The 26,218-nt window shown below is 37.1% G+C and overlaps 1 protein-coding gene across 11 annotated transcripts in view; it reads right to left on the bottom strand.

Annotated features, from left to right (window-relative positions):
* The window catches only part of kcnh4b (potassium voltage-gated channel, subfamily H (eag-related), member 4b), a 92,167-nt gene that overhangs the window by 35,164 nt on the left and 30,785 nt on the right, over window positions 1-26,218 (bottom strand). For 8 of the 11 annotated variants that reach the window (XM_062055582.1, XM_062055580.1, XM_062055585.1 and 5 more), the window contains 6 exons: window positions 22,835-23,068; window positions 19,377-19,508; window positions 15,023-15,156; window positions 4,757-4,997; window positions 2,738-3,178; window positions 26-220 (listed from right to left, as the gene is read on the bottom strand). In XM_062055582.1, the coding sequence (XP_061911566.1) occupies window positions 26-220; window positions 2,738-3,178; window positions 4,757-4,997; window positions 15,023-15,156; window positions 19,377-19,508; window positions 22,835-23,068 (1,377 nt within the window). The remainder of the gene's footprint in view (window positions 1-25; window positions 221-2,737; window positions 3,179-4,756; window positions 4,998-15,022; window positions 15,157-19,376; window positions 19,509-22,834; window positions 23,069-26,218) is intronic. The other 3 variants (XM_062055587.1, XM_062055589.1, XM_062055590.1) reach the window with 3 other exon arrangements.

The raw sequence follows: 26,218 nt of genomic DNA, 5'->3' as shown, positions 1-26,218 counted from the left end.
ATTCCATACGAGGCGTCTGGCATACCGCCGATGAGCATGGTGCAGATGGAGAAGATCTTCTCGGCGTCCGTGTTGGCGCACACGTTGCCAAAGCCGACGCTGGTCAGGCTGCTGAGGGTGAAGTAGAGGGCGGCGATGTACGAGCTGCGCACCGACGGGCCGCCGACCGTGTTGTTGACGTAGGGCATCTCCAGGCGTTTGCCCAGCTCATGGAGCCATCCTTGGGGAAGAGACAGGAGGACAACATGGTGACAAGAACTAAATCATCCAGACTAGAGATAAATTGTAATATTATGTTTATCTTACCTAAAAAATAACATATTTATTAATTAAAAAAAAAAAAAAAAATGTTTACTATATTTTGCTAAAAACATCAAAATTAATTGTATTTTTATTTGAATTTTTTCTGACTCCTTATTACATCCAGCCATAGAATTATACATTAAAATAAACTAAATGAATTTTAAATGATCATAATCAACGTTCCCTCTAAGGTGCGCGCCTGCGCAATTGCGCACTGCTCAAGCGTCCTCTGCGCACAGCAAATATATGCCGCGCACCAAATCAAATCCCATCTGAATTCTAAACAAAATAAACACATTTATTCTGTATAATTTTGCAACGCAACTCTGAGTGACAGTGACAACAAGCGGCCCTAACGGTGTTCGTCAACACCGTTCAATTGAACACCGTTCAACGTCTATCGAGATGCTTCGAGGACAGGAATTATATTGATCACTTTATTGAGCAAAACTGTTTATATTCGGCCATAACCACACCAAAAACATGAGTAAAAAACTTCTATCTCGAAAAACTAGTCATTTTCTGCCGTACAAACCAGCCCAAAACCAACTTGTCATCTGTCACCAACACTAAGCCACTGGTGCGTTTATGGCCACACAAAAAGTCGGACAACTCAAACACCACACAAAGTTACACTATGACTCCTCAGTCATACGTGTGCTTATTCTACTGTCATTTATTATTAATTTTTATTTATTTATATTAATCATGGAATGCTGTTACTAGAGAAAGTTACAGGAATGCACACTTCATCCTATGCTTACATTTCATTGTGCAACATGAGGATGTTTAAGGGGAACTAAATGTGATCTCTGAAAGGGGTACAAATGATTTCCAAAGCAGGACCCCCACCCAGACATATTGTACAATACTAACCCATAGCTTATGAAAAACAAGATTTATTTTATTTTCATTACAAGTGGGCCAAATCACTAATATTACAAAATAATCTCATGAAAATGACTCCTCTCATTTGAGTGTTATTATAAAAGATTGGTTTGAGACAGGTGTGCTGCTGGTATTGCCACGTGTGATGTTGCTCACATGTGCTCCACTGAATGCTCAGGGAGTTTTTGTGTTTGCTCAGACACATGAACAATTAGAGGGAACATTGATCATAATAATTCATTTAAAATGATCATATTTAATTATTAAAAATAATTGCTTGTTTATCAACAACTTTAGCATTTTATTCATTACATTTTGAAGCTCTCAGAAGCCAAGTTATGTTATATTCCTTAAGATTTATTTATGCAAGTTTGATGTATCAATTATCTAAACACAGTTTTGTTTGCATATTTTCAGGATGTAGATTTACTTCAAAAAAATATTTGATCTTTATGGTAGTATTTATTTATTTAAATGTTTTAAATATTTTTAGAATGTTTACATGGAAAAGGAAAATAAAATACTCCACAATGTAAGGTTTACACAATTTTTGCACTAGTAATGTAAACTGTCTTTGTATCCCTATGCAATAATCAAATAGACTTAGACTTAGACAAACTTTAAGATGAACAATTTCCACAAGGGAAATTGTTCAACACAGTAGCTCGGTTACAATGATGGAAAGTGTAAGGATGGAAAGGACAATGCAGGTATAAATAGACTAATATAGCGATAAAAAATCTAACATATATACGAATATATACATGTGTACAGAATATTATATATACAGATATATTATATTATGTCTATAACATATATACAATATATACCAATGACCATGTACAATATTACAGTATATGTGACAGCAGCAGCATAAAATAGAGAGTAGATCCAGCAGAAAATAGAAAATAGACATTAAAAACAAAGAGAAGTAGCTAACATGTCAGGTGTCAGATAATAGGCAGATATCATCTATTGCTGTATGGCGAGTGATTATACCTATTAAATACATATTAATCGTGATTTTTTTTAAAAATAGGGCTGCAACAAATAATGTATTATTCAACTATAAAAAAGTGTTGATTTAATTCCATTGCTTCGATTAATCGTTTAATTAGTGTAACTAATAAACATTGATCAAATCCAGACCGCATGGAGTGCACATAACTTTAAAAACGCAGACATAGTTTTTGCATGGCCGCTGCAATGGAGCAGACAAACGAGAGCCTTGATGAACAGTGAATATTTTTATTTTTAATCATTTATTTTCTAACCATTCACACATGTTAATAGTGAACATTCAATGATGATGATGTGCATTTGTTAGAAAAATAGTAATCAGCATAATCAAGTAATTTTCTTTAAATACGTATTAAGGCGATGAAGTGTGTTTATCTGATTATTAATCAAACAAACTAATCGATAGATTACTTGATTACTACAATATTAGATACATTGTCAAATGTAATAAAATACAATAATTGTGGGTATAATAGAGATAATTTTTTTACAGGCTGCTGAAAGCCAAAGGTCCTATATTACTCACCTATGTCCCAGGAGTCGCTGGTCTCGATCTCCTTGCGTCCAATCATGTACCAGATGCAGGCCATCCAGTGCGCCAACAGGGCGAACACAGACATGAGGAGAGTCAGCACCATGGCGCTGTACTGCGAGTAGCGGTCCAGTTTCTGGAGCAGGCGAAGGAGCCTCAGCAAACGTACCGTCTTGAGCAAGTGGACCAGCGAGGTCTGTTTTGGAAGAAGACGTTTAAAAAAAAAAAGGCATCCTTGACATCTGCTTACTGGCATTACTGGTTGAAGGCAACTGACCACTGTGATGTTGAAGGCATACAGCAAGTCGAAGGGCAGAGCGGCCACCAAATCCACGAAGAACCAAGTCGTGGCGTAGTGAATGCAAATTGAGCGTGACTGGTACACCACCTGGCCCGACTGGCTCACAAATGTGGTACGGAAATTTAGGATAATGTCTGCAAGAGTGAAAACAAAATGATGAATAGTTAAATATACCGGTATGTGCATTATTTAAGGTGTCTTTTACACAGATTTAATGCATATGTATAAATTGATCCATCAGCGTAGCTTAAAAACACACACTCACTGGCCACAACATTAGGTACACCTGCAACATCAAATGGGGTCCATGAAAATAACAAACTTTTTTTTATCCAGTTATTATTGGCATAGAAGTGCAATGCATCATTAAACATTTCTAATGCTTTTCCACTGTCATGCTAAATATTACTACCAAATTTGAATAAAGTGAATATTATATCATTGTTATACTAATAATAACAATTTAAGTATTTTTTTAAACAAGATATTTTAAAATATCAAATATTGATTACAAAAACAATTATCGTATTTTTCGGACTATAAGTAGCAGTTTTTTTCATAGTTTGGCCGGGGGTGCGATTTATACTCAGGAGCGACTTATGTGTGAAATTATTAACACATTACCGTAAAATATCAAATAATATTATTTAGCTCATTCACGTAAGAGACTAGACGTATAAGATTTCATGGGATTTAGCGATTAGGAGTGACAGATTGTTTGGTAAACGTATAGCATGTTCTATATGTTATAGTTATTTGAATGACTCTTACCATAATATGTTACGTTAACATACCAGGCACGTTCTCAGTTGGTTATTTATGCGTCATATAACGTACACTTATTCAGCCTGTTGTTCACTATTCTTTATTTATTTTAAATTGCCTTTCAAAAGTCTATTCTTGGTGTTGGGTTTTATCAAATAAATTTCCCCGAAAAATGCGAGTTATACTCCAGTGCGACTTATACTCCGAAAAATACGGTATCTGTAATAGCTAAATGAAATAAACTAAAAACATGTATTTGTAAAATTAAAACTGTATTAAATAATACTGCAATATTTTTTGCAGTCATTTTTTATGCATTTGTTTTTGCTTGCAAGTCATTTTTTACGAGTTATAAGGTTCTTTATATGTTTTATCAATAATAAAAAAATATGAATATAATTATACATCAGCAAATATGTATTATAATAATAATAATTAAAAAATAGTAATAAAATATTGATCAATACAATAAAATAATTAATAAAACAATAGAAAATATTAATAGAAATAATCATCTAAAAATAAAATAATAAGAATAACATTTAAAAACATCTAATAGAATTTTAGGGACTGCAATCTTTTTAAAATATATTTGTTCAATTTGAGTAAAATAAGCCTGACTATTTGTAATTAAAGCACAATCTTTTTCAAAATTCACAAATCAAGGCAAATAAAATCCATTTTAAATGACAATTGTCTTTGTAAAAAGATTATTTTTGATACATAACACATGCACGTCTGGTTACGTCAGGTTAAAAGTACAATCATGGCGTTGACAACAGTGTGTACAGACTGATCCCCAGGGTGCGAGAGGAAGGAGTCATCGGGTGGCACCCAGGTGGTCCGTAGGGGGACTACGCAGCCCATGTTGCCTGGGAATGAGAGCTCTTCCTGGGGAAAAAGGATGCTGGAGTTGACATAGCTGGAAGCTAAAAACCCAAACTCACCGATGATGAAGAGCATTTCCACCGCAATGTCGCTCACGATGGTGGAGCGCGCCGCCGTCACTGTGTCGTGGTACGGTGTGAAGCTGACGTTGTACGGTACGGTGACGGCCACGTAGAAGGTGGCGAGGAGGATGAGCCAGTCCCACAGCGCTTTGGACACACTGTAGTGCAGCAGGATGAAGCGGGACTTCTGCACTGCCGCCACCTTGTACTCCGGTACTGAGGGCTTGTCAATGATGCTCTAAACAAAATAGACCACATCAAGTACAATTTAATGAGATAACAATAATACATACAGCAAATTTGCCCTAAGAACTACAAATGTATGGCTGCAGATGACCACAATGTATCCCACCGGGCATATTTCGAATGCGAAACACAAGGGCTTTCATTCTATGCTTTTCCCAATTATTAAGTTTTACTCATGTTGGGGACTCAATTAGAGGTGAATTGCACATTCGGGGCAGTGCCCCACTTGCTCCATCAGATAACCAAAAAAAAAAGAAAAACAAACTGTGTATGTTAACTAGATGAGGCAATTCCTGAAGAAATTGTGTGAGAATGCTCCAATGCTGAAGTTGAACTGAAATGCTGAAAGAATGTACCGTATTTTCCGCACTATAAGGCGCACCTAAAAAACAAAAATGTTCTCAAAAGCTGACAATGCGCCTTATAATCTGGTGCGCCTTATATATGGACCAATATTGAGCCACAACAAACCTGAAATTCATTTTCATAAAGTTTAGGTCTCGCAACTGCGGTAAACAGCCGCCAACTTATTTTTCCCCGTAGAAGAAGAAGCGCTTGGTGCATGCTGGGATATGACGTTTTATTACCATTTGTGTGTTTCTGTAAAGACCCCAAAATGACTCTTAAAAAGAGACACGCTTACGACGCAGAGTTCAGACTCAAGGCAATCAGTCACGCAGCAGAACACGGGAATAGAGCAGCCGGCTGGATTGACAAAAGAACTCCAGCCGCTGGATATTGGTGTCAACAGGGCATTCAAAGCTAGACTGCGAACTGCGTGGGAACAGTGGATGACAGAAGGCAAACACACGTTCACCAAGACAGGGAGACAGCGCCGGACGACATACGCCACTATCTGCCAGTGGATCGTAAATGCCTGGGCTGATATATCAGTCTCAACTGTGGTCCGAGCTTTCAGGAAGGCAGGAATTGTCACTGAACTGCTAGACAACAGCAGCGACACTGACTCCATTAATGACTTTGACGATGCCGTATTCGCCCAAATATTTAATTCGGACACTGAAGAACAAGAATTCGAGTGTTTTGTGGATGAGGAATAACTTCAGAAAGTGAGCTTTAAATGTTTATTTTGTGTGTTGTGTTGTGTGACATTAACGTTTGAGCAACGTTGAGTTATTGCTATTGTTTTTGCTCTGCACTATTTTGAGTGTTACTATTTTGTGATTGCACGTTTGATTTACCGTAACACGAGTAAAACAGCTGTTTATTCATTTTGGGAGTGAACAGAGTTGTTAGAACGCTGGTTTGTAATATATTAATAAAGTTTGACTGACCTATCTGACTGTTTTGTTGACATTCCCTTTAGCGCAGCTCCATCTAATGGATGCATAGGTGTGTTTGAATGATTTTTAGTTAGACTGTCCGCCCTGAGATCGGTAGGTCGTGAGTTCAAACCCCGGCCGAGTCATACCAAAGACTATAAAAATGGGACCCATTACCTCCCTGCTTGGCACTCAGCATCAAGGGTTGGAATTGGGGGTTAAATCACCAAAATGATTCCCGAGCGCGGCCACCGCTGCTGCTCACTGCTCCCCTCACCTCCCAGGGGGAGGAATTAGAGAATGGGTCAAATGCAGAGCTTCATTTTACCACAACTAGTGTGTGTGTGACTATCAGTGGTACTTTAACTGAAACTTTAATTTGTCCAGGGTGTACCCCGCTTTTCGCCCAAGTTGAGCTGGGATAGGCTCCAACACTCCCCGCGACCTCGAGATGGACAAGCGGTAGAAAATGGATGGATGGATGGATGGATGGATGTGTGCCTGTTGTCGCTCCCTATCCCTGTCCACAACAACAACAATATTATATTATGGATTGTTACAAGGCCTGCTATTAGGTTAAAATGTTATTTCAGTTGGGAAGTTTTTTTCCCGAAAGATTCTCATGAACTCTTTGTGCACATCATCCAAAAATGACGACTGCCTCGGCCGCAGTGCAACTAACAGCGAAAGCTTCCAACTGTCATCAACAGCTGCTGACACTCTAATGAGTGTTCAAGCAATGTCAACAAAAGCTGCTGCTGTTTTTTTTCTCTCTCTCTTTCCCTCTTCTCTCGCTCCTTTTTAATTTGCCTTTCATCCCAGAGGTCACACAGCCCTGCCGACCTTTGGCAGGCAAACACATCCCGGTGATTAGAAAACCAAGAAGTTTGGCACTGCGGGGATGCACGAGGAAGCAGTGTCTTCCCCAAGCTCATCAGTGTGGCTAAAAACTACATCTCCCGGTCGGCTTTGCTAAGTCATTTAAAGGAGTCAAAAATGTAAATTATGCAAAGAGTGGCAGTCGATATCAGAAATGAACTGTGCAGTTGGCACCAGTGCATTAAACCTTTGCAAAAGTGTGTTTTGACTGTCAGATATGTGCAGTTTACTGTGGAAGAGCAACTTTTACCTGCGTTTTTATGGCTATTAAAAGATCAGTGGCACACCAACACTTACATGCACTGTAAGTGAAGTGAAAGAACCACGGAGGAGGGAACAAAGGCGTAAGAAAATAGAACTGTGGTAGGAGGATGGACGTGCGGGACAGACTTTGGAGACTCAGCGGTCCATTCAAGGTAGTTTTATCTGAATGTAAAAGTACTATTATGTTATACAGTGTGTGGACGGGTCGCAATACAGACAAACAGTAATAATAATGTGGGAAATCTTACATATGATATTTATTGAATTCATTTAATAGGTTGTTTTTTTCCCAATATGATTTGTTGAAGTTGTATCTATATACACAGTACATATATATATATATAAGTATATCTATATGCACAGTACATACATACATACATACATACATACATACATACATACATACATACATACATACATACATACATACATACATACATACATACATACATATATATATATATATATATATATATATATATATATATATATATATATACATATATATATATATACATATATATATATATGTAAATATACACACACATATACTGTATGTATACACTACCGTTCAAAAGTTTGGGGTCACCCAAACAATTTTGTGGAATAACCTTAATTTCTAAGAACAAGAATAGACTGTCGAGTTTCAGATGAAAGTTCTCTTTTTCTGGCCATTTTGAGCGTTTAATTGACCCCACAAATGTGATGCTCCAGAAACTCAATCTGCTCAAAGGAAGGTCAGTTTTGTAGCTTCTGTAACGAGCTAAACTGTTTTCAGATGTGTGAACATGATTGCACAAGGGTTTTCTAATCATCAATTAGCCTTCTGAGCCAATGAGCAAACACATTGTACCATTAGAACACTGGAGTGATAGTTGCTGGAAATGGGCCTCTATACACCTATGTAGATATTGCACCAAAAACCAGACATTTGCAGCTAGAATAGTCATTTACCACATTAGCAATGTATAGAGTGTATTTCTTTAAAGTTAAGACTAGTTTAAAGTTATCTTCATTGAAAAGTACAGTGCTTTTCCTTAAAAAATAAGGACATTTCAATGTGACCCCAAACTTTTGAACGGTAGTGTACGTATATATATATATATATATATATATATATATATACATATATATACATATACACATGTATATATATACATAGATATACATACACACACACACACACACATATATATATATACACACACATATATATATTTATATATATATATATATATATATATATATATATATATATATATATATATATATATATATATATATATATATATATATATATATATATATATATATATATATATATATATATATATATATATATATACACACACACACACACACACACACACATATATATATACATATATATATATATAACTTGTCCATGTCTTGTAACTTCCTGTCTTAGTTTTCTCCTTTCTGTAATGTATTTCCCACAATGAATGATTGATTGCATGTTCCACTGACTCAATTGCATTGCAGCTGTCAAATAATCCTGTTGGTGTCCTAATCTAATACTTTATATGATTCCTTCCTTTTTTATGCTCCCCCTTACGATTCTTCCCGCTCCTACTTTGTTTTGTATTGCAATGCAAGTGTCTCCCTGTTGCCACTCATTGAAAATGTTTCTTTTAATTAATAATTTGGCCTCCGCCTTACTGAGAGGTACAGTACCTCTCTCTGTTGCTCTAGCGTTTGTGTCGGTTTTGCCAGCTGATCTGCCAATTAATTTCCCTTTATGCCTGTGTGAGCCGGAACCCATTGGAATCTTATGCTGTTATTCACCCTCTCAAGCCTAAACAGTAATTTGTATATTTCGTTAAATATATCTTGTCTGATTTGCGACCTAAAATATTGAATAGAGGTGAATGCTGACCTTGAGTTGGCGCAGACCCTCACCTTTTTAGCTGTGACTCTTCTACCCACTATAGTGCTGCTGTGATTGCCAATAGCTCAACTGTATACACTGCTAAACGGTTTGTTGCTATTTCTTTAACTGCTATCCACAGATTCGGTACTCCAAAAACAAAGCCTGTACTTCCTGTGATTAGATTGTTCCATCCTCCTGTAAATAGTGGAATAAACAAACTGTATTTAGTATTTAAATGGTCTTCAACCTCATGATATATGATTGATCAGTCTTTAATTTCTACCGAAATACCCACAAAATAATTTTTCTTTAGGAAATATAAATTAATTTTTTTAAGTAAGCTGGGATATGCATTTCAATTGACAGTGACAATATATAATACCTAATTATGATACATCAAATTATGATATTCAGTGTTTCCCATAAACTGCCAAGATACCTGTGGCGGTGGGGGCATGGCTATGAGCGCGGCGTTGGGCGTGGTCAACATGACATCATCGAGTAATTTGTATAATTTACTACAATGATATGATTTTCTCTAAAAAGGCTCAAAAAATGTATACTTACTAATTAATAATAACAGTTTTGTTTTAAACGTCCATCCATCCATCCATCCATCCATTTTACAATATAATTACAACACTTTATGTACATATTTATATACAGATTTGAAAAATAAGTTATTCACTGAAATATATTTATTAATTGTGGTTCTTACAAAAAATATATCTTATAAAATATAAAAGCTAAAATGTCTCTTAAAGCTCTGCCCCTTTAATTAGTGCATACTAAATAATTCAACTTTAGCCTACTACTACAACCATATTATTTACCAGCAACATAAAGTGAAACAGAGGCAGAGGTGTCCTGCCACAGTCAGTAACAAATAAACAGAAAACAGTAGTGGTGGTAGATAGACACAGAGCTTCATCAAACATCTGATCCACTGAACAAAGAGCTCCAAAAATCTTGATCCTACACTTCTCTTTTGTAAAGTAAATCTGAACAGCCGATATGGGCATCTACATCAACTATATGATTTGCCTGAGAAGCTTGACAGGACACAAAAAAAAAAAAAAAAATTAAATTTAAAAAAATTCAAAAACATTTTTTTGTAGCGGCCTTAATTCTTTCGTGGCGGGCCATCACAAATAAATGAATGTGTGGGAAACACTGATATTATTCTACACTTAAGACTTTTTAACGCAATGGCATGAAATGTTTTGTTGGTTGAGAGCAAAAAATGTATAGCAAATGCATATATTTTTAAGTGTACTATGATTATGTGGTTATTTATACATCTTTACTGTATATTTGTGTTTTTGTTGTGTTTTGAAGTGGAATGGTAATTGTCAGCAAGCTAAAAAATATGACATTAAACCGTCAGGCTGCTGACTCTGTTTCCGTGTGTGTCAAGCAGAACTATTATGGACACCTTTGTTGCATTTGTCAGGTGGCAAGATGTTACCGGTTGTGTTTGGAATCAATTAGCGCGTTCAACTAGCGATGTCTGGCGTCAAAGTGGGAAAAGTTCACAGAGAGAAGACGTGAGCGATACTTTATGTGTGAAGGGTGTGAATATACTGTTTTTATTCTACCTCTGAATGAGTCGGTGCACATGGGAGAAAAAGGTAAAAAAAAAAAAGTAAGAACGGTGCTTTCACGCAGGGAATAATATTTGAATAATGAATGTGAGTCTCTGTTTTGACATTTTTGGCATATGTGCTGTCCTCAGAGGGCAAGCATCATTTATTGGTTGGATGCGTGATTGTGTGAGTGTGTGTGACAGTGTGTGTGTGTGTGTGCGTGTGTGCGGGCGGTGGTGGTGATGCTTGGCGTCTGTAAATGGGATTAAAAGCAGACAAGAAAAGGGAGGTGGATCACGTTGATGCCCATGAGGGACGCCACCACACAGAAGCAACCACGCAGCTTAAGCTAAGAGAATGCATCTCATTTGCATATTCAAATTATTTCAATTGATTTATGACTTTTTTTGTATTTAAATGTTTGAGGACCAACAGGCACATCATAACACTATGCACAAAGCAAACTATAACTGGCTAACCAATAATGTACAACAATTCTTCTCAACAAAAGAGGAAAAATATAATCTTAGAGTTAAATATTACTTAAATGTTTGTATGCACGCACAACACTTAAAGGCCTACTGAAATGATTTTTTTTTATTTAAACGGGGATAGCAGATCCATTCTATGTGTCATACTTGATCATTTCGCGATATTGCCATATTTTTGCTGAAAGGATTTAGTAGAGAACAACGACGATAAAGATCGTAACTTTTGGTATCTGATAAAAAAAAAGCCTTGCCCCTACCGGAAGTAGCGTGACGTAGTCAGTTGACAGGCTCCTCACATTTTCCTATTGTTTTCAATGCAGCTAGAGCGATTCGGACCGAGAAAGCGACGATTACCCCATTAATTTGAGCGAGGATGAAAGATTCATGGATGAGGAACGTTAGAGTGAAGGACTAGAATGCAGTGCAAGACATATCTTTTTTCGCTCTGACCGTAACTTAGGTACAAGCTGGCTCATTGGATTCCACACTATCTCCTTTTTCTATTGTGGATCACGGTTTTGTATTTTAAACCACCTCGGATACTATATCCTCGAGAACGCGAAATGGACATTCACAGTGACTTTTATCTCCTCGACAATACATCGACAAAACACTTTAGCTACGGAGCTAATGTGATAGCATCGTGCTTAACTGCATATAGAAACAAAATAAATAAATCCCTACTGGAAGGATAGACAGAAGATCAACAATACTATTAAACCATGGACATGTAGACACACAGTTAATGCTTTCCAGCCTGGCGAAGGTTAACAATGCTGTTGCTAACGACGCCATTGAAGCTAACTTAGCAACCGGACCTCACAGAGCTATGCTAAAAACATTAGCTATCCACCTACGCCAGCCAACCCTCATCTGCTCATCTGCTCATCAACACCCGTGCTCACCTGCGTTCCAGCGATCGACGGTGCGACGAAGGACTTCACCCGATCACAGATGCGGTCGGCGAGACGGAGGAAGTTAAGGTGAGTTCGGCAGCTAGCGCGTCTGCTATCCATCTCTGTCCTCCTGGCTGTGTTGCTGTAGTCCGCCGCTAATACACCGATCCCACCTACAACTTTCTTCTTTGCAGTCTCCATTGTTCATTAAACAAATTGCAAAAGATTCACCAACACAGATGTCCAGAATACTGTGGAATTTTGAAATGAAAACAGAGCTTTTTTTTATTGTATTCAATGGGGTACCAATACTTCCGTGTCAACCGTTTACGTCACGCGCATACGTCATCATATCTAAACGTTTTCAACCGGAAGTGTGGCGGGAAATTTAAAATTGCACTTAATAAGTTAACCCGGCCGTATTGGCATGTGTTGCGATGTTAAGATTTCATTTCATTGATATATAAACTATCAGACTGCGTGGTCGGTAGTAGTGGCTTTCAGTAGGCCTTGAAGACCTTTAGCATATCGGTATGTGGAATTAAATTATGAAATGGATTAAGCAAAGAAATCCCACAATGTACGAATATGAGTTTAAGAAATTGTTCAAAGTGTTTACAAAGTACAAGGAAGAGGAGTACTGATAGAAATCTTGAACCTGAATGATGAATGACACATATCACATATTTAGTGAATTATGTCAACCACACAGTAAATTAACTACCTATTCAGATGAACTGTATTTATTTAATTATTCATTGTTGTTGTGTTAAAGATCATAAAAAGAAGTGAACAACGGTGATATCAATTATTTCCAGAAAAGAAAGGGGTAGAATTAAAATAAGCTCTGCTTCTTCCTACTCCTTCTCAGATTCGTTAGAATGTGAAACTATAAACATGTGATGTAAACATTGTAACTGTAAACATGTTCGAAACACATCACTATGTCGTTAATAATTTCTTTTATTACTCATTTATTGTGGTGGGTTTTTTTTATTCTCTTTTCACCTTCTTTTTTTTTTAACATGTCTAATATAAATATTTACAAACACAAATATATTTACCACCGGCTGACACGGAACTTAAACAATGTATCGAAATAAGAAACAGTTTAAGCCTATGTTGTTTACAAGGTAGAACTATACTGTTTGATATAATTTATCTTGATTTCATTAATTAATTATTATTTTAAAAGGTATTGCTAATACTATATGCTGAATTCTTTTCTCCAGTACATTAAAGTTGTCCCTTATTTATCGATGTTAATTGGTTCCAGACATGACAGCCATGAACGTATTTCCGCTAAGTAGGAATTATTATTAACTACAAGTCGTATATTTTAATAGCAAGAGCATAAAAAACCTGTTTACGACCTTTCTAAGTACGTTTTTTCAACTTTATGAGAGCCTTTTAGACATGATGTAACACCATTTAGTCCACTTTATACTCTTATTCCAGCATAGTAATGCTGGCTGAGACTGCACCAGTCCGTGGCCAAGGTTTTGAACAGCACGCTCTGATTGGTTTGGTCCCATCTATTGGCCAATACTACCGTAGTATTGATATTTTCAGTTTATTTCAGTCATTTGTATGCTTGAAAATGCTTAAATTGGGACCACAAATTGTAGTATAACAAAAAAATTAAGATTAAAATATTTGTTAAAAATCTGGGATGTGGTAAAGCCACAATATTTGAGGTGTTGAGAGACAACTCTATACCAGGTGTGTCCAAAGTACGGCTCAGCGGCTGTTTTAGGCACGCAGAATTAATTTTATTGCATGTATTTAACTATTTGCTCTGTCACATTTGCTCTGTCACAAATACAAAAGCTAAGCAGTCAATGCTTTCTTCTAATATCTTATACATCGATATATACTGACAGGCAGTATATTGGCCTATGCTGGATTGATTTTAGCATCTTTAACGTACACAATGTTGATAGCCCATCACATATTTTCTTTTTTCTGTATAGTGGGTAGTATCACAATGTTTTTGTCTTCTTTTTAAACTCCTGTATTTGTTTATTTATATTTAACCTATTTATTTTATTTTCCTCTGTTTATTTTTTATTTTTTTAAATATATTTACAAATTAATTTTTCTTTGTATCTTTTCTTTTTTTTCCATTGGAAAAGGTTTGGCTTATGTTACAATATTTGTGTCTTCTTTTTAAACTCATGTATTTGTTTATTTATATTTAACCTATTTATTTTATTTTCCTCTGTTTATTATTATCATTTTTTTTATATTTACTGATTTATTTTTCTTTGTATCTTTTCTTTTTTTTCCATTGGAAAATGTTTGGCTTATGTTCCAATATTTTTGTTAGGGTTTGTTTATCTCCTGTATTTATTTATTTGTTTATCTTTAATCTGTTTTACTTAGTTTATTTAATTACAATTTCTACTGATTTATTTCCTACATGTTTTCAACACTTCTGTTTATATCCTCGTTGGAAAAAAAAAATTCAAAATATTTTTACTTATAAAATCGTAAGCATTTGCCGACACAGCAACTGTATTATTGCATTCATGATTGTAGTGTCCATTTTGGAGAATGACAAGCGCCAAGAAAACGGAATCTTTCAGGGGACTTAAAAATAGCAAAGCCATTTGATGAATGGTCCTTTGAGATAAGCCACGTTGGGAATGTGGGTCAAGAAGACTTCACCTCGCGTTGTCTTTTGGAAAACAAATCAAGGTGGTGGAAAAAGATGGTGGTACTCACACCGCCCAGGTTGACCTCCCCTTTGCCCCCGCTGGAGAAGTGGTTAGTGAGCTGGTACAACATGGTGCGCCCTCGCTTCCTGGCCTCGCTCAGGTGAGAGCTGCCCTTCCGCCTGCGCCGCTTGTCCTCTGAAACTAGCACACGAGCACACAAGGATTTTTAAAACCTTAAGAGTTCTTCAAAAAAATCCCACCAGTTGCTCTTTCCCACTGCATGTTTGACTTCAAATTAGGTGTAGTTCGGTAGCTGCGCGGCATTCTCCCACTCAATTTTAGTCTGTCGTTGCGCGCCTTCATCCAAGATGCGCACTTTGGGTGAAGCAAGCCTTAAAAGTACCGTATTTTCCGGACTATAAGGCGCACTTAAAAATCCTCTAATTGTCTCAAAACTCAACAGTGCGCTTTATAACCCGGTGCGCTTAATGTACGGAATAATTGTGGTTGTGCTTACCGACTTCGAAGCTATTTTATTTGGTGCATGGTGAAATGATAAGTGTGACCAGTAGATGGCAGTCACACATAAGAGATACGAGTAGACTGCAATATAATGGCAGTCACACATTAGAGATACGTGTCGACTGCAATATGACTCAAGTAAACAACACCAAAATGTTCTATGTTCCATTGAAAATATAGAACATTACACACGGCGCTCAAAAATCTATCAAAATGTTTTAGTACGACTTTGGTAAGCCATGAAGCCGCACCGCTTGATGGATTGTACTGTGCTTCAACATACGAGTATTATTATGGTGTGTGTATAAGGTAAGACATATTATCTGGCGTTTTGTTTCGCAATGTTATGCAAAAGCAACTTTTCTTACCTACTGGTACCTGTTGATGTGTATTTGGGATCTGCATAAGTCCTGAAAATTTGCTGGAGTGCGCCCTTGTAGTCCGTGGGGACGCCGTAGTCGATAAGCTTCTACTTTTTTTCTATCTTCTTGTTATGGGACATTCATCCTCCGCTGTTGCCATTTCTAATATAAAGTAGTGTAAAGTTCTTACTTATATCTGTCAGTAAACTCACCATGAAAGCGCTAAAACATACCGGTGTAGTGAGTTTACATTATTCACCCAAGGAACTTTAGTTATTAGAGAGTTTCGGCAAGACAGTTCTTCACGGGACACATTTCCGGCGTTGTTATTGCACTAGTGAGCCACGGATGAGGAGATGCTGCTCTGTTATTGATCTAAGTAAAGTCTGAATGTCATTAAAACAGTTAGCTCCATCTTTTGACACTTCTTCCACTCCCGTCCTTGCACGCTACACCGCTACAACAAAAATGACGGGGAGAAGACGGGGTGAGCCACGTAAATAAGACCGCCCACTAAACGGCGCATCCTGAAGCGACTTTCAGAAAGCGGCTTGAAGATGATCTGTAAAACATAATCTATGCAACATTTTGACCAAAGAACCACCATTACATGTTATGTGGACCACAAGGAAGTGTTTTACATTTAGAAAAAAAGAATAATAACATGACCCCTTTAATGCGCCCTATAATCCGGTGCGCCTTTTGTATGAAAATAAACCTGACTAGACCCGCTCATCGGCAGTGCGCCTTATAATCCGGTGCGCCCTATGGTGCGTAAAATACGATAGGCGTTCCCTGTCAAATCTGGCCTTCCGCGTATTCTTACGTTTTATACTTACAAACTTTTGTTCTTATGCACCTATAAAGGCTGTACTAAGTCCAGCGCCCGAAGAACATGAAACAAGATATTGTTTGGATGCAGTGTACACCATACATAAATAAAATAATTTAAAAATATATATATATATCATATATCAGTCTTGTTTGAACTTCCTGGTACTAATGGACAATTATATGCAATGGGACAGTGATCATTGAACTATGTGACTATTTTATAGAAAATACATAAATAATGTAGCTTCTAGCAAATGATTTTTTCACAGTTAATATAAAACTGCCGTGTTGCCCCGCACACAAATAACTGTGTACTAAGCCCCTCTGACGCTTCTCAGCTTTACAAACATTTGTACTCAGCAAAACCCTTAACATCACAAGTAGTTGTTATAATAAATGAAATAAAGCTTCATCTACAGATTATTATTCACATCCAGCCAGGAAGAAGAAGCTGTTGTAGCGTGTATACCAGTGACATGCAGTCACTAGAGGCAGGGGAGGCGGGGCCTCACGTGCCATCATGGAAAGAAAAAAAAGTAAAAAGAAAAAAAAAAAAATTAAATTGTTATATATATCCAGTGATTATACTATAAAGTTATTTTCCATTTAACTTCACCAGTTTTAGATTATTTTTTATTCAAAATCGCTGAATTTTCACATTTGCCGTTCAAATACTGAGAAGAGACGGTGCGGTGATCAGCAGCCAGTTGAGGTATAACTGGGGGGTCCATGTTATATCAACTAAGGCCCACACTTAAACTTTCCACGTGCAAGATTGAATCTATTGTAACCTATTTTTATGGCTTTCCTCTTTGTGATGTTAATTCCTGTTACACGCTGTTATACAGTATATGCCTTGCGCTCTTATTTTGAAGGCGCTAAGAGCGGAAGTGACGACACGTTGGAGTGGAGCGGAGGTTTTTGAAAGAAGGTAAATAAAGTGGTCCTCGTGTAAACTGGAGCCTCCGTGTTTATTATTTTGTAGTTTCATACAGTATATGCGACATTTATAAACCCTCGGTTACACTATTTAAAAAAGTTATTTAATAAGAAGCCAAAAAGTGCAAAAACAATAATGTTCGTGTTGGAGGAGTTGTGAATGACCGCAGGGCCACAACATTAGGTACACCTGCAGACTGCAGAACGGATTTCATATCAACTCCTCCAACACGAACATTATTGTTTTTGCACTTTTTGGCTTCTTATTAAATAACTTTTTTAAATACACTACCGTTCAAAAGTTTGGGGTCACCCAAACAATTTTGTGGAATAGCCTTCATTTCTAAGAACAAGAATAGACTGTCGAATTTCAGATGAAAGTTCTCTTTTTCTGGCCATTTTGAGCGTTTAATTGACCCCACAAATGTGATGCTCCAGAAACTCAAATCTGCTCAAAGGAAGGTCAGTTGTGTAGCTTCTGTAACAAGCTAAACCGTTTTCAGATGAGTGAACATGATTGCACAAGGGTTTTCTAATCATCAATTAGCCTTCTGAGCCAATGAGCAAACACATTGTACCATTAGAACACTGGAGTGATAGTTGCTGGAAATGGGCCTCTATACACCTATGTAGATATTGCACCAAAAACCAGACATTTGCAGCTAGAATAGTCATTTACCACATTAGCAATGTATAGATTTAAGACTAGTTTAAAGTTATCTTCATTGAAAAGTACAGTGCTTTTACTTCAAAAATAAGGACATTTCAATGTGACCCCAAACTTTTGAACGGTAGTGTAGATTCAATCTTGCACGTGGAAAGTTTAAGTGCGGGCTTTAGTTGATTTAACACTCCCGTCAGGGGGTGCATTAATCCAGCACAACAGCGGCGCATGGACTTCATTTATAAGTAAAGGTAAGACCATAATAACGTTTTTTTTTTAATTAAATGTGCTTTTTGTGTGCTACAGTTTGTATGTGTAAAGTTAAAGTTAAGTTAAAGTACCAATGATTGTCACACGCACACACTAGGTGTGGTGAAATTTGTCCTCTGCATTTGACCCATCCCCTTGTTCACCCCCTGGGAGGTGAGGGGAGCAGTGGGCAGCAGCGGCGCCGCGCCCGGGAATAATTTTTGGTGATTTAACCCCCAATTCCAACCCTTGATGCTGAGTGCCAAGCAGGGAAGAATGCTGGTATGAGCTTTTAAACACAACCCGTTAACTGCTGCCAATCACATGGTGAATAAGATACTCTTTAGGGTTCATATGTTTGTAAATCTGACTGTGATGAAGTCAGTGCCTCACCAGCCATGAACCTCACCGCACGTCACTGGTGTATACACACACTACATCACCATGGCGACACACATTCACATGACAAAGATACGGCCCTTTCAGATTTAAAGTGTTATCTTTTTCATGGATTTCAATGACACTCACAAGTATAAGCACGTAAAAAAATACAGAATAGGACCCTTGGCACAACCATCGGAACGAGAACCACCGACAAAACAAAAACACGTGTCTTGTATTTACTGTACTTTTATATTATCCAAGAGAAAAATGAGGGCAGCAAAGTGTAGATTGTGGATTTTAATACTGCACAGCGGAAGGGTACGCTAACGTTAGCATCCTCTAATGTTCCAATGACGAATCTGAGCAACCGGAATAAACTTATTGGTTGGGAACGTTGGGCTGACTGGGTGTGAAAAAGGACCTGATTGTGCCAGGGAAAAAGTTTGGAGTTTTTTTTGAAGGCCTACCTTCCCTCCTGCTGTTGTGATGACTTTTCCCGTGGCTGTCCGTTATGTCTTTGAACGAGAAGAGGAAGAGAACCATCTCGCCCTTCTCGTTCTTTATGGGCACAATGTCCAACAGACACCAGAAGGCTACACCTGCAATGGGGACAAAACATCGTACTTTCTAAATATATAGCCAGGCATGGGTATGTGGATGATTGTGCACCAGGGAGAGCGCGGAGGCGTTGTCATGTTGTAAGTCAGTGTGCGGTGCGCTCATTAGAGAGTGTGTCGACAGTGTCGTCTGCCACCAAGCCTCCCACTGCGTCCCTCGTGTGCATGATGCAGACATATTGTGTACTGCACACGCTACAGTTATTCCAAACATATTTTCTTGGACCGTGTCGCACGACAAAACAGTCACAAAACCAAAATATGTTGTTTTTGTTTTTTTAACTTCCATCCGATTCTTAAAATTGTTGCAGGTTTGTGTTACCTGATTTTTTTTAGGCCATTTAGACACTAATTGCATCATAAAACACTTTAAAAGCATTTGAATAAAGCCCTGTTTTCTATCTCTAGGTCAGCAACCTGCGGCTCTTTAGTGCCGCCCTAGTGGCTCCCTGGAGCATTTTTAAAAAAGGATTGAAACTGGAAAAATATTTTTGTTTGTTTTAGTATGTTTTTTGTTTGACCACAAACATGACACAAACCTTCCCAATTGTTAGAAAGCCCACTGTTTAATATGTCTGTGTGTACGCTTCACTGATGAGAGTGTTTGGTGAACATCGTTTTGTCCTACTAATTTCGGCAGTTCTTGAACTCACCATAGTGTGTGCTGTGACGCAACAGTTTGTTTACATGTAAAATCTTCCACTCCTTCTTTGTCTCATTTTGTCCACCAAACGTTTTATGCCGTGCGTGAATGCACAAAGGTGAGCTTTGTTGATGTTATTGACTTGTTGGAGTGCTAATCAGGCATATTTGGTCACTGCATGACTGAAAGCTAATCGATGCTAACATGCTATTTAGGCTAGCTGTATGTACATTAGGGCTGCAACAACTAATCGATTAAATCGATTAAAATCGATTATAAAAATAGTTGGCGATTAATTTAGTCATCGATTCGTTGGAACTATGCTATGCGCATGCGCGGAGGCTTTTTAAAAAATTTTTAAATTTTTTTATAAACCTTTATTTATAAACTGGAACATTTACAAACAGCTGAGAAACAATAATCAACAGAAGTACAAAAACAGTACAAAACAGTGCCAGGGCAGCGCTGAGGCTACGTCTCACGAGGTGGCGTAAGCTAGCCAATGATGTGTCATGTGCAGCTCACGTGACGACGCCGTCTGGAAACATTCGAAAAATGGCGCAGGAAAACACTACCGATAGTTTAGCGGAGAAACATCTTGAGGTTATTGCTTCAATGGAGAAAAGTGTACAACCTAAGTCGTCAAAAGTGTGGGAACACTTTACTTTAAAGACTTCAAAGAAGACCGTTTCCTGCAAAATGGCACGGAAGTACAACATTGCTTCTGGAGCACCTGCAAAAGGAAACATGTTGGAGCCATGGATGAAGGGAGGAACTCACAGTACGTAGCTTTTTAAGTCCATAGTGGCAAAAAGCATTCATGAGTTCAGCTTTTTTGTAAGTAGCTTTAACATTATGCCTTTGTTGCTGATAATGTGTCTCCGGCACATTTGACTCCGTTTTGAGAGAGAAAACGCACGGTTACCAATTTCGAAATAAACGTAACGGACAGAAATATCTCAGGTTGGTTTCATAATGGATCAATGTAGCCGGGCCGATAAAGCTATATAAATATATTTAGATTTGAGTGACGCTTTAGTATAACTAAACGTTATGAAGGTGCTGGAATATTTCATGCTATTATTCAGAGGCAGCCTAAAATGAATCCTTTATTATTCACAACAGAAACGTGTACAATATCTGATTCAGTTCTGATGAGTTACATTTCTGTGTTATTATTGGTGTATGCTGCACCCCCAATGTCCACAACATGGTGACAGTATGCTGGGTTTTTTTCAATAAAATACTGGAAAGGATAGAAATGTAGTTGGTCTCTTTTATCAGATTATTAATCGATTAATCGAAGTAATAATCGACAGATTAATCGATTATCAAATTAATCGTTAGTTGCAGCCCTAATGTACATATTGCATCATTATGCCTCATTTGAGCTCATTTTATCCTTTACTTTTATCCTTGTTGTATATAATTTACATTTGCATGTCTCATGACACATTATCTGTATGTAATATTGGCGGCATTACATATATTGTTGTTTGTGTGCCATGTTGTTCCAGACCACAGCAAACATTACCTAGCTTGCCAAAGATTGTAATAAATCTATTAAAAGAAGACAGCGTGCCGTTTCCTTCAACTTGGACACACACATCGATACCTTTGGTCATTAAAAGCCAGTAATTTCCAGGAGTTATCTCACCTTCTGAGTAGCCACTGATTTACTAATGGTTTCTAATGTTGTAAAAATGTGTAGAATAAATATTACATTTCAACATTTCTGTCAACGAAGATTTGTTTCAGCCTGCGACACATAGTCATTTTTATAGTAGGCTATTATAGCTAATATAGACACTTACGTCATGTGTTGCCTTCATTATAACACTTATATACGGCTTTTCATTTTTTGCGGCTCCAGACATATTGTTTTTTTGTATTTTTGGTCCAATATGGCTCTTTCAACGTGTTGGGTTGCCGACCCCTGCTCTATACAAATGTTTCAACCATGGTGAGGTCTGCATTAATGTATTGTAATATTTGTATTTTAAAAGTTTTTAACAGTGTGGATTAAGAATAATTCAAATAAATACTTTTTTTTTTTTCGTTCCTATGAATGTTAAACTTTGGTCTCCCCTTATTATTTTTAATGAATATAAAAACACAATTGTCCTTTTTGCTATTTATAAGAGTTACTTTTGAATATTACTTTTTTTTAAAGTATATAATAATATTTCTCCCCTTCTTCTTACTGATATTTACCAGGAAATGATAGCTTTTTATATCCATATATTTTGTTATAGATTCTTAGATTTTTTAAAATTTACATTATATTTTTTTCTTTGACTCATTTAAAAAAATAAAAAAAAAATTAATATTGTATTTTTTAAACACAGCGAGCACAGAATTATATTTTCCTGAATTTTTCTTTTTTACACCATTTTGTTTTGGGGAAAGGTAGCAAAAATGACACAAGAGTTGTGGCAAGCACTTGGATCTTAAAACCATTTCTACCAATTACATCATGCTCCCACAGAACAGCGCTACCTTGGCATGAAGTAGGCGTTGCATCACTAATTGTCAAAAAAATGTGCATTCAAGACACATAATTCATCACAGGAGCTGAAATAATAACACTCACTTTGGCTATATCAACTGAACAAGCGTAGAACTGCAATAATATTTCATATTTTGCTGTTTGAGCTCCACGCACCGTTCTTCCTGAAGAAGTGCACCTCGCCCTGGTACTCCTCCCGGCCCTCCAGAGCCTTTTCCATCTGCTGGGCCACGTGCTCGCTGGTGTCAGCGCCGTACAGGAAGCGGCAGCTGCAGTTCTTCTGCATGACCTCGGTGCGGGTAAAGCCCGTCAGCTCGCAGAAGCCGTCCGAGCAGTAGACGATGGGGTAGCCGCGGTGGCCCTGAGCGTTGCCTAATAGGAAGTTACTGTCTGTCAGGAGGGAGGAAGCGGAGGAAATGGGATGAGAGTGGAAAAACATACAATACAAATGAAATAAGTAAGTTTACTAAAGTGAGCTTCCCTGGAAAAGAGACACAACCAGCAACAGACGGCATGAAAATGCTGTTTTTGTCATCGTTTTGAAGTAGGAGGATTACAACATATCGTTTTTAAAACAATCATTCATAAAAAAAGGCAGCAATAAAGCGAGTATTATTACAGTATTTTTCTGCAGTGCATTAGTGTGACAAGCAAAAATAACAAAGGCTTTTATCCGAATGAACAGCATTACATTATGAGCAATACACACAAAAACATGCTAAATAAGCAGTGTTAGGAAAATTACTTTTTAATTAATTACAGTTACTTGGTACTTTCCCAAAACAGTAATTGAACTACTAACGGAATTATTATTTAATAGATGTTCAATCTACAACTACACTTTATTCTTTTAAAAAACAACTAAAGTCCACTTTGGTCTGAAGTGAATTATGATATTGATGTTTACGGTATGTGATATGTATTACATGTGACTTGTCTATTTTGTTTTATTATTATTTTTGCTGCTGTGGAAATTGCAACGTTTTGGGGCAGGTGTCTTTACAAAGTCTTAGGGTCTTCTTAACCGGTCACGCACATATTTTTGCTTTATTAATTACTAATTGTTATTAATTTCTTCTAATATCTTATACATCGATATATAGTGATATGCAGAGTATTGGCCTACACTGGATTGATTTTAGTATCTTTAACGTACAAAATGTAGGTAGCCCATCACATATTTTCTTTTTTCTGTATAGTTGGTAGTATCACAATAATTTTGTCTTCTTTTTAAACTTCTGTATTTGTTTATTTATATTTAACCTACCAGTATTTATTTTATTTTCCTCTGTTTATTTGTATTTATTTTTAAAAATATATTTACTAATTTATTTTTCTTTGTAACTTTTATTTTTTTTTCCATTGGAAATGGTTTGGCTTATGTTACAATGTTTTTGTTAGGGGTTTTTAATCTCCTGTATGTATTTCTTTGCTTATCTTTAATCTGGTTTTATTTAGTTTATCTAATTACAATTTGTATTGATTTATTTTTAATTTTTTTTTAGATAAAGTAATTAATGTGGTATTTTTTTTTGTTGACTTTTATAGATCTGGTGTATGCAGTTGAGAGATGTTTCATGAGAGTAGAGTGCGTGCCTTTAAAAGACTGTGCTTGTTACCAAGTGAAGCATGACGTCAGCGAAGGCGCGCTCATTAGCTGTTTTAGCTGAGCATTGGTAGTCTGCGGACTGGAAGAAGATTGTTGATGGTCGCGCCTGTGGAATGTTTTCAATGATAGTTTAAAAAAAGCGATTGAACGTGCGTCAATGGCTGTGTCCACCAACAGGATATTGTAGGATTATTATAGTTGATTATTGAATGTTCGTTATTCCCCCATAGTAGTGAGAGCATGAGTGGTGGCTGCTGCTTACATTAGTGAAAAGCTACTTCCTGAAGTAAACTTGCTGGGATTTTAAAGCGGTCTTGTCCCGCATCAAAAGTAGCGTGCCACAATACATTAAACGTATCGTAATGGTGTTGTAACATACATAAAATTAATTAATTGGATTACTCGTTACTAGAAAAACTAACAGCGCTAGTAGCGCCGTTATTATGTAGCACTGTTTTTCAAAAGTACATGTGTGGTAAAGCCCCAGAGACACCTCAAGTGTTTTGGAAGAAAATTGCAAGTCCCGCATCAGCCCCCCATGGAAGAGCTGTAAACGAATCAAAACGCCGTCAGCTGGCACATAAGCTATAGTATGTGACGCGAGAGCATGTTTCAGCCTTTATGCCGTCTTTAAGTTTAAGTGGAACGGTATTAGATTTTTTTGGCAACACCTAGTGGCCCACAATAATTCACCAAGTTAAGATCAGGCCGCAGTAAGTTTGTAACGCGGACACTTTTGTTACTGGATACGTTCTAATACGCTTTTGCCTAGCAGACTTTGTATGTGTAAGTAATAAGCAACTATGATTGTTTATATTGACATACCGTATTTCCTTGAATTGCCGCCGGGAATATAGTATTTGCCTGCCTAGAATTACAGCCGGGTCAAACTCGTTTGGCAAAATAATTAGCGCATGCTTGGCACTTCCGCCGGGTCAAATATGAGTCATTAAATGACTCCCGCCTCCTGGTGGTAGAGGGCGCTAGTGATCCTTCTTGCGACTTCCAGTACTGCAGAAGACCGGTGCTGCAGAAGAAGACAACAAGCAGCAAGCCTGAGCAGCGATCGTTTGCTTGCACTTTTAACATGGAGGATTACATATCTAAAATAAAACAGTTTTCTAAACTGGACTTTCAATCGAAGCAGGAGGTAATAATTAAAGGAATATCTCCAGAGACTTTTAAAACTGAAGAAAGATAAGGAAGACTGCATTTGATCAGAAGCAGCTGCAGATGGACATCATTTGTAAGTAAAGGTAAGACCATAATAATATTTTTTTTTTAAATGTGCTTTTCATGATAAGGTAAGCGCCGGAGTGAGAAGAGGTTTTAAAATAATTAGCGCATGCTTGCCCATCCCGCATGCTTTTGGTAAGCGCAGGAGTGAGAAGAGGTTTTAAATTAATTAGCGCCCCGGCGGCTATTCAAGGAAATACGGTATGTGATGTTTTAAGCTGCGATATTTTTCAAAAAAGGACACTTAACTACGTATGTCTAGCTTGTGTGCTTAGCTGATGTGTAGCTGCTATCTCCTTATAGCCTATACATGTTTACCTTTAGAAAATGACTTGATGAAAGAAGGACAATACAAGAAATGACCAACCTTGTGTGCTTATTGGAGGATATTTAGATGTTAACCGGCTTTGCACAAGTAAACGTGCACAGGACTGCTTGTATTGGAGCGCTTGTATCCAATATTTTAGATGCAAGCCGATATATAATATATTAGTTTTTTGTTGTTGTCTTGTTGTTGTCACCCCTAGTAAAAGGATTACACAACATGTAAGTATACCAAAAATATGGCATTTTGATGGGAGTCAGTGTGACAAAAATTGGTCTTGAGTGTAGGCATACATGCAAGCATCCTATTCTATATACCCAACAATATCTGTAAAATCAAAATTTTATACAATTAAAATAAAAACAAATAC

This window comes from Entelurus aequoreus, linkage group LG08 (genome assembly GCF_033978785.1).
Source record: "Entelurus aequoreus isolate RoL-2023_Sb linkage group LG08, RoL_Eaeq_v1.1, whole genome shotgun sequence".
Lineage (NCBI taxonomy): Eukaryota > Metazoa > Chordata > Actinopteri > Syngnathiformes > Syngnathidae > Entelurus > Entelurus aequoreus.
This window is presented reverse-complemented; position numbering and strand designations above follow the sequence as displayed.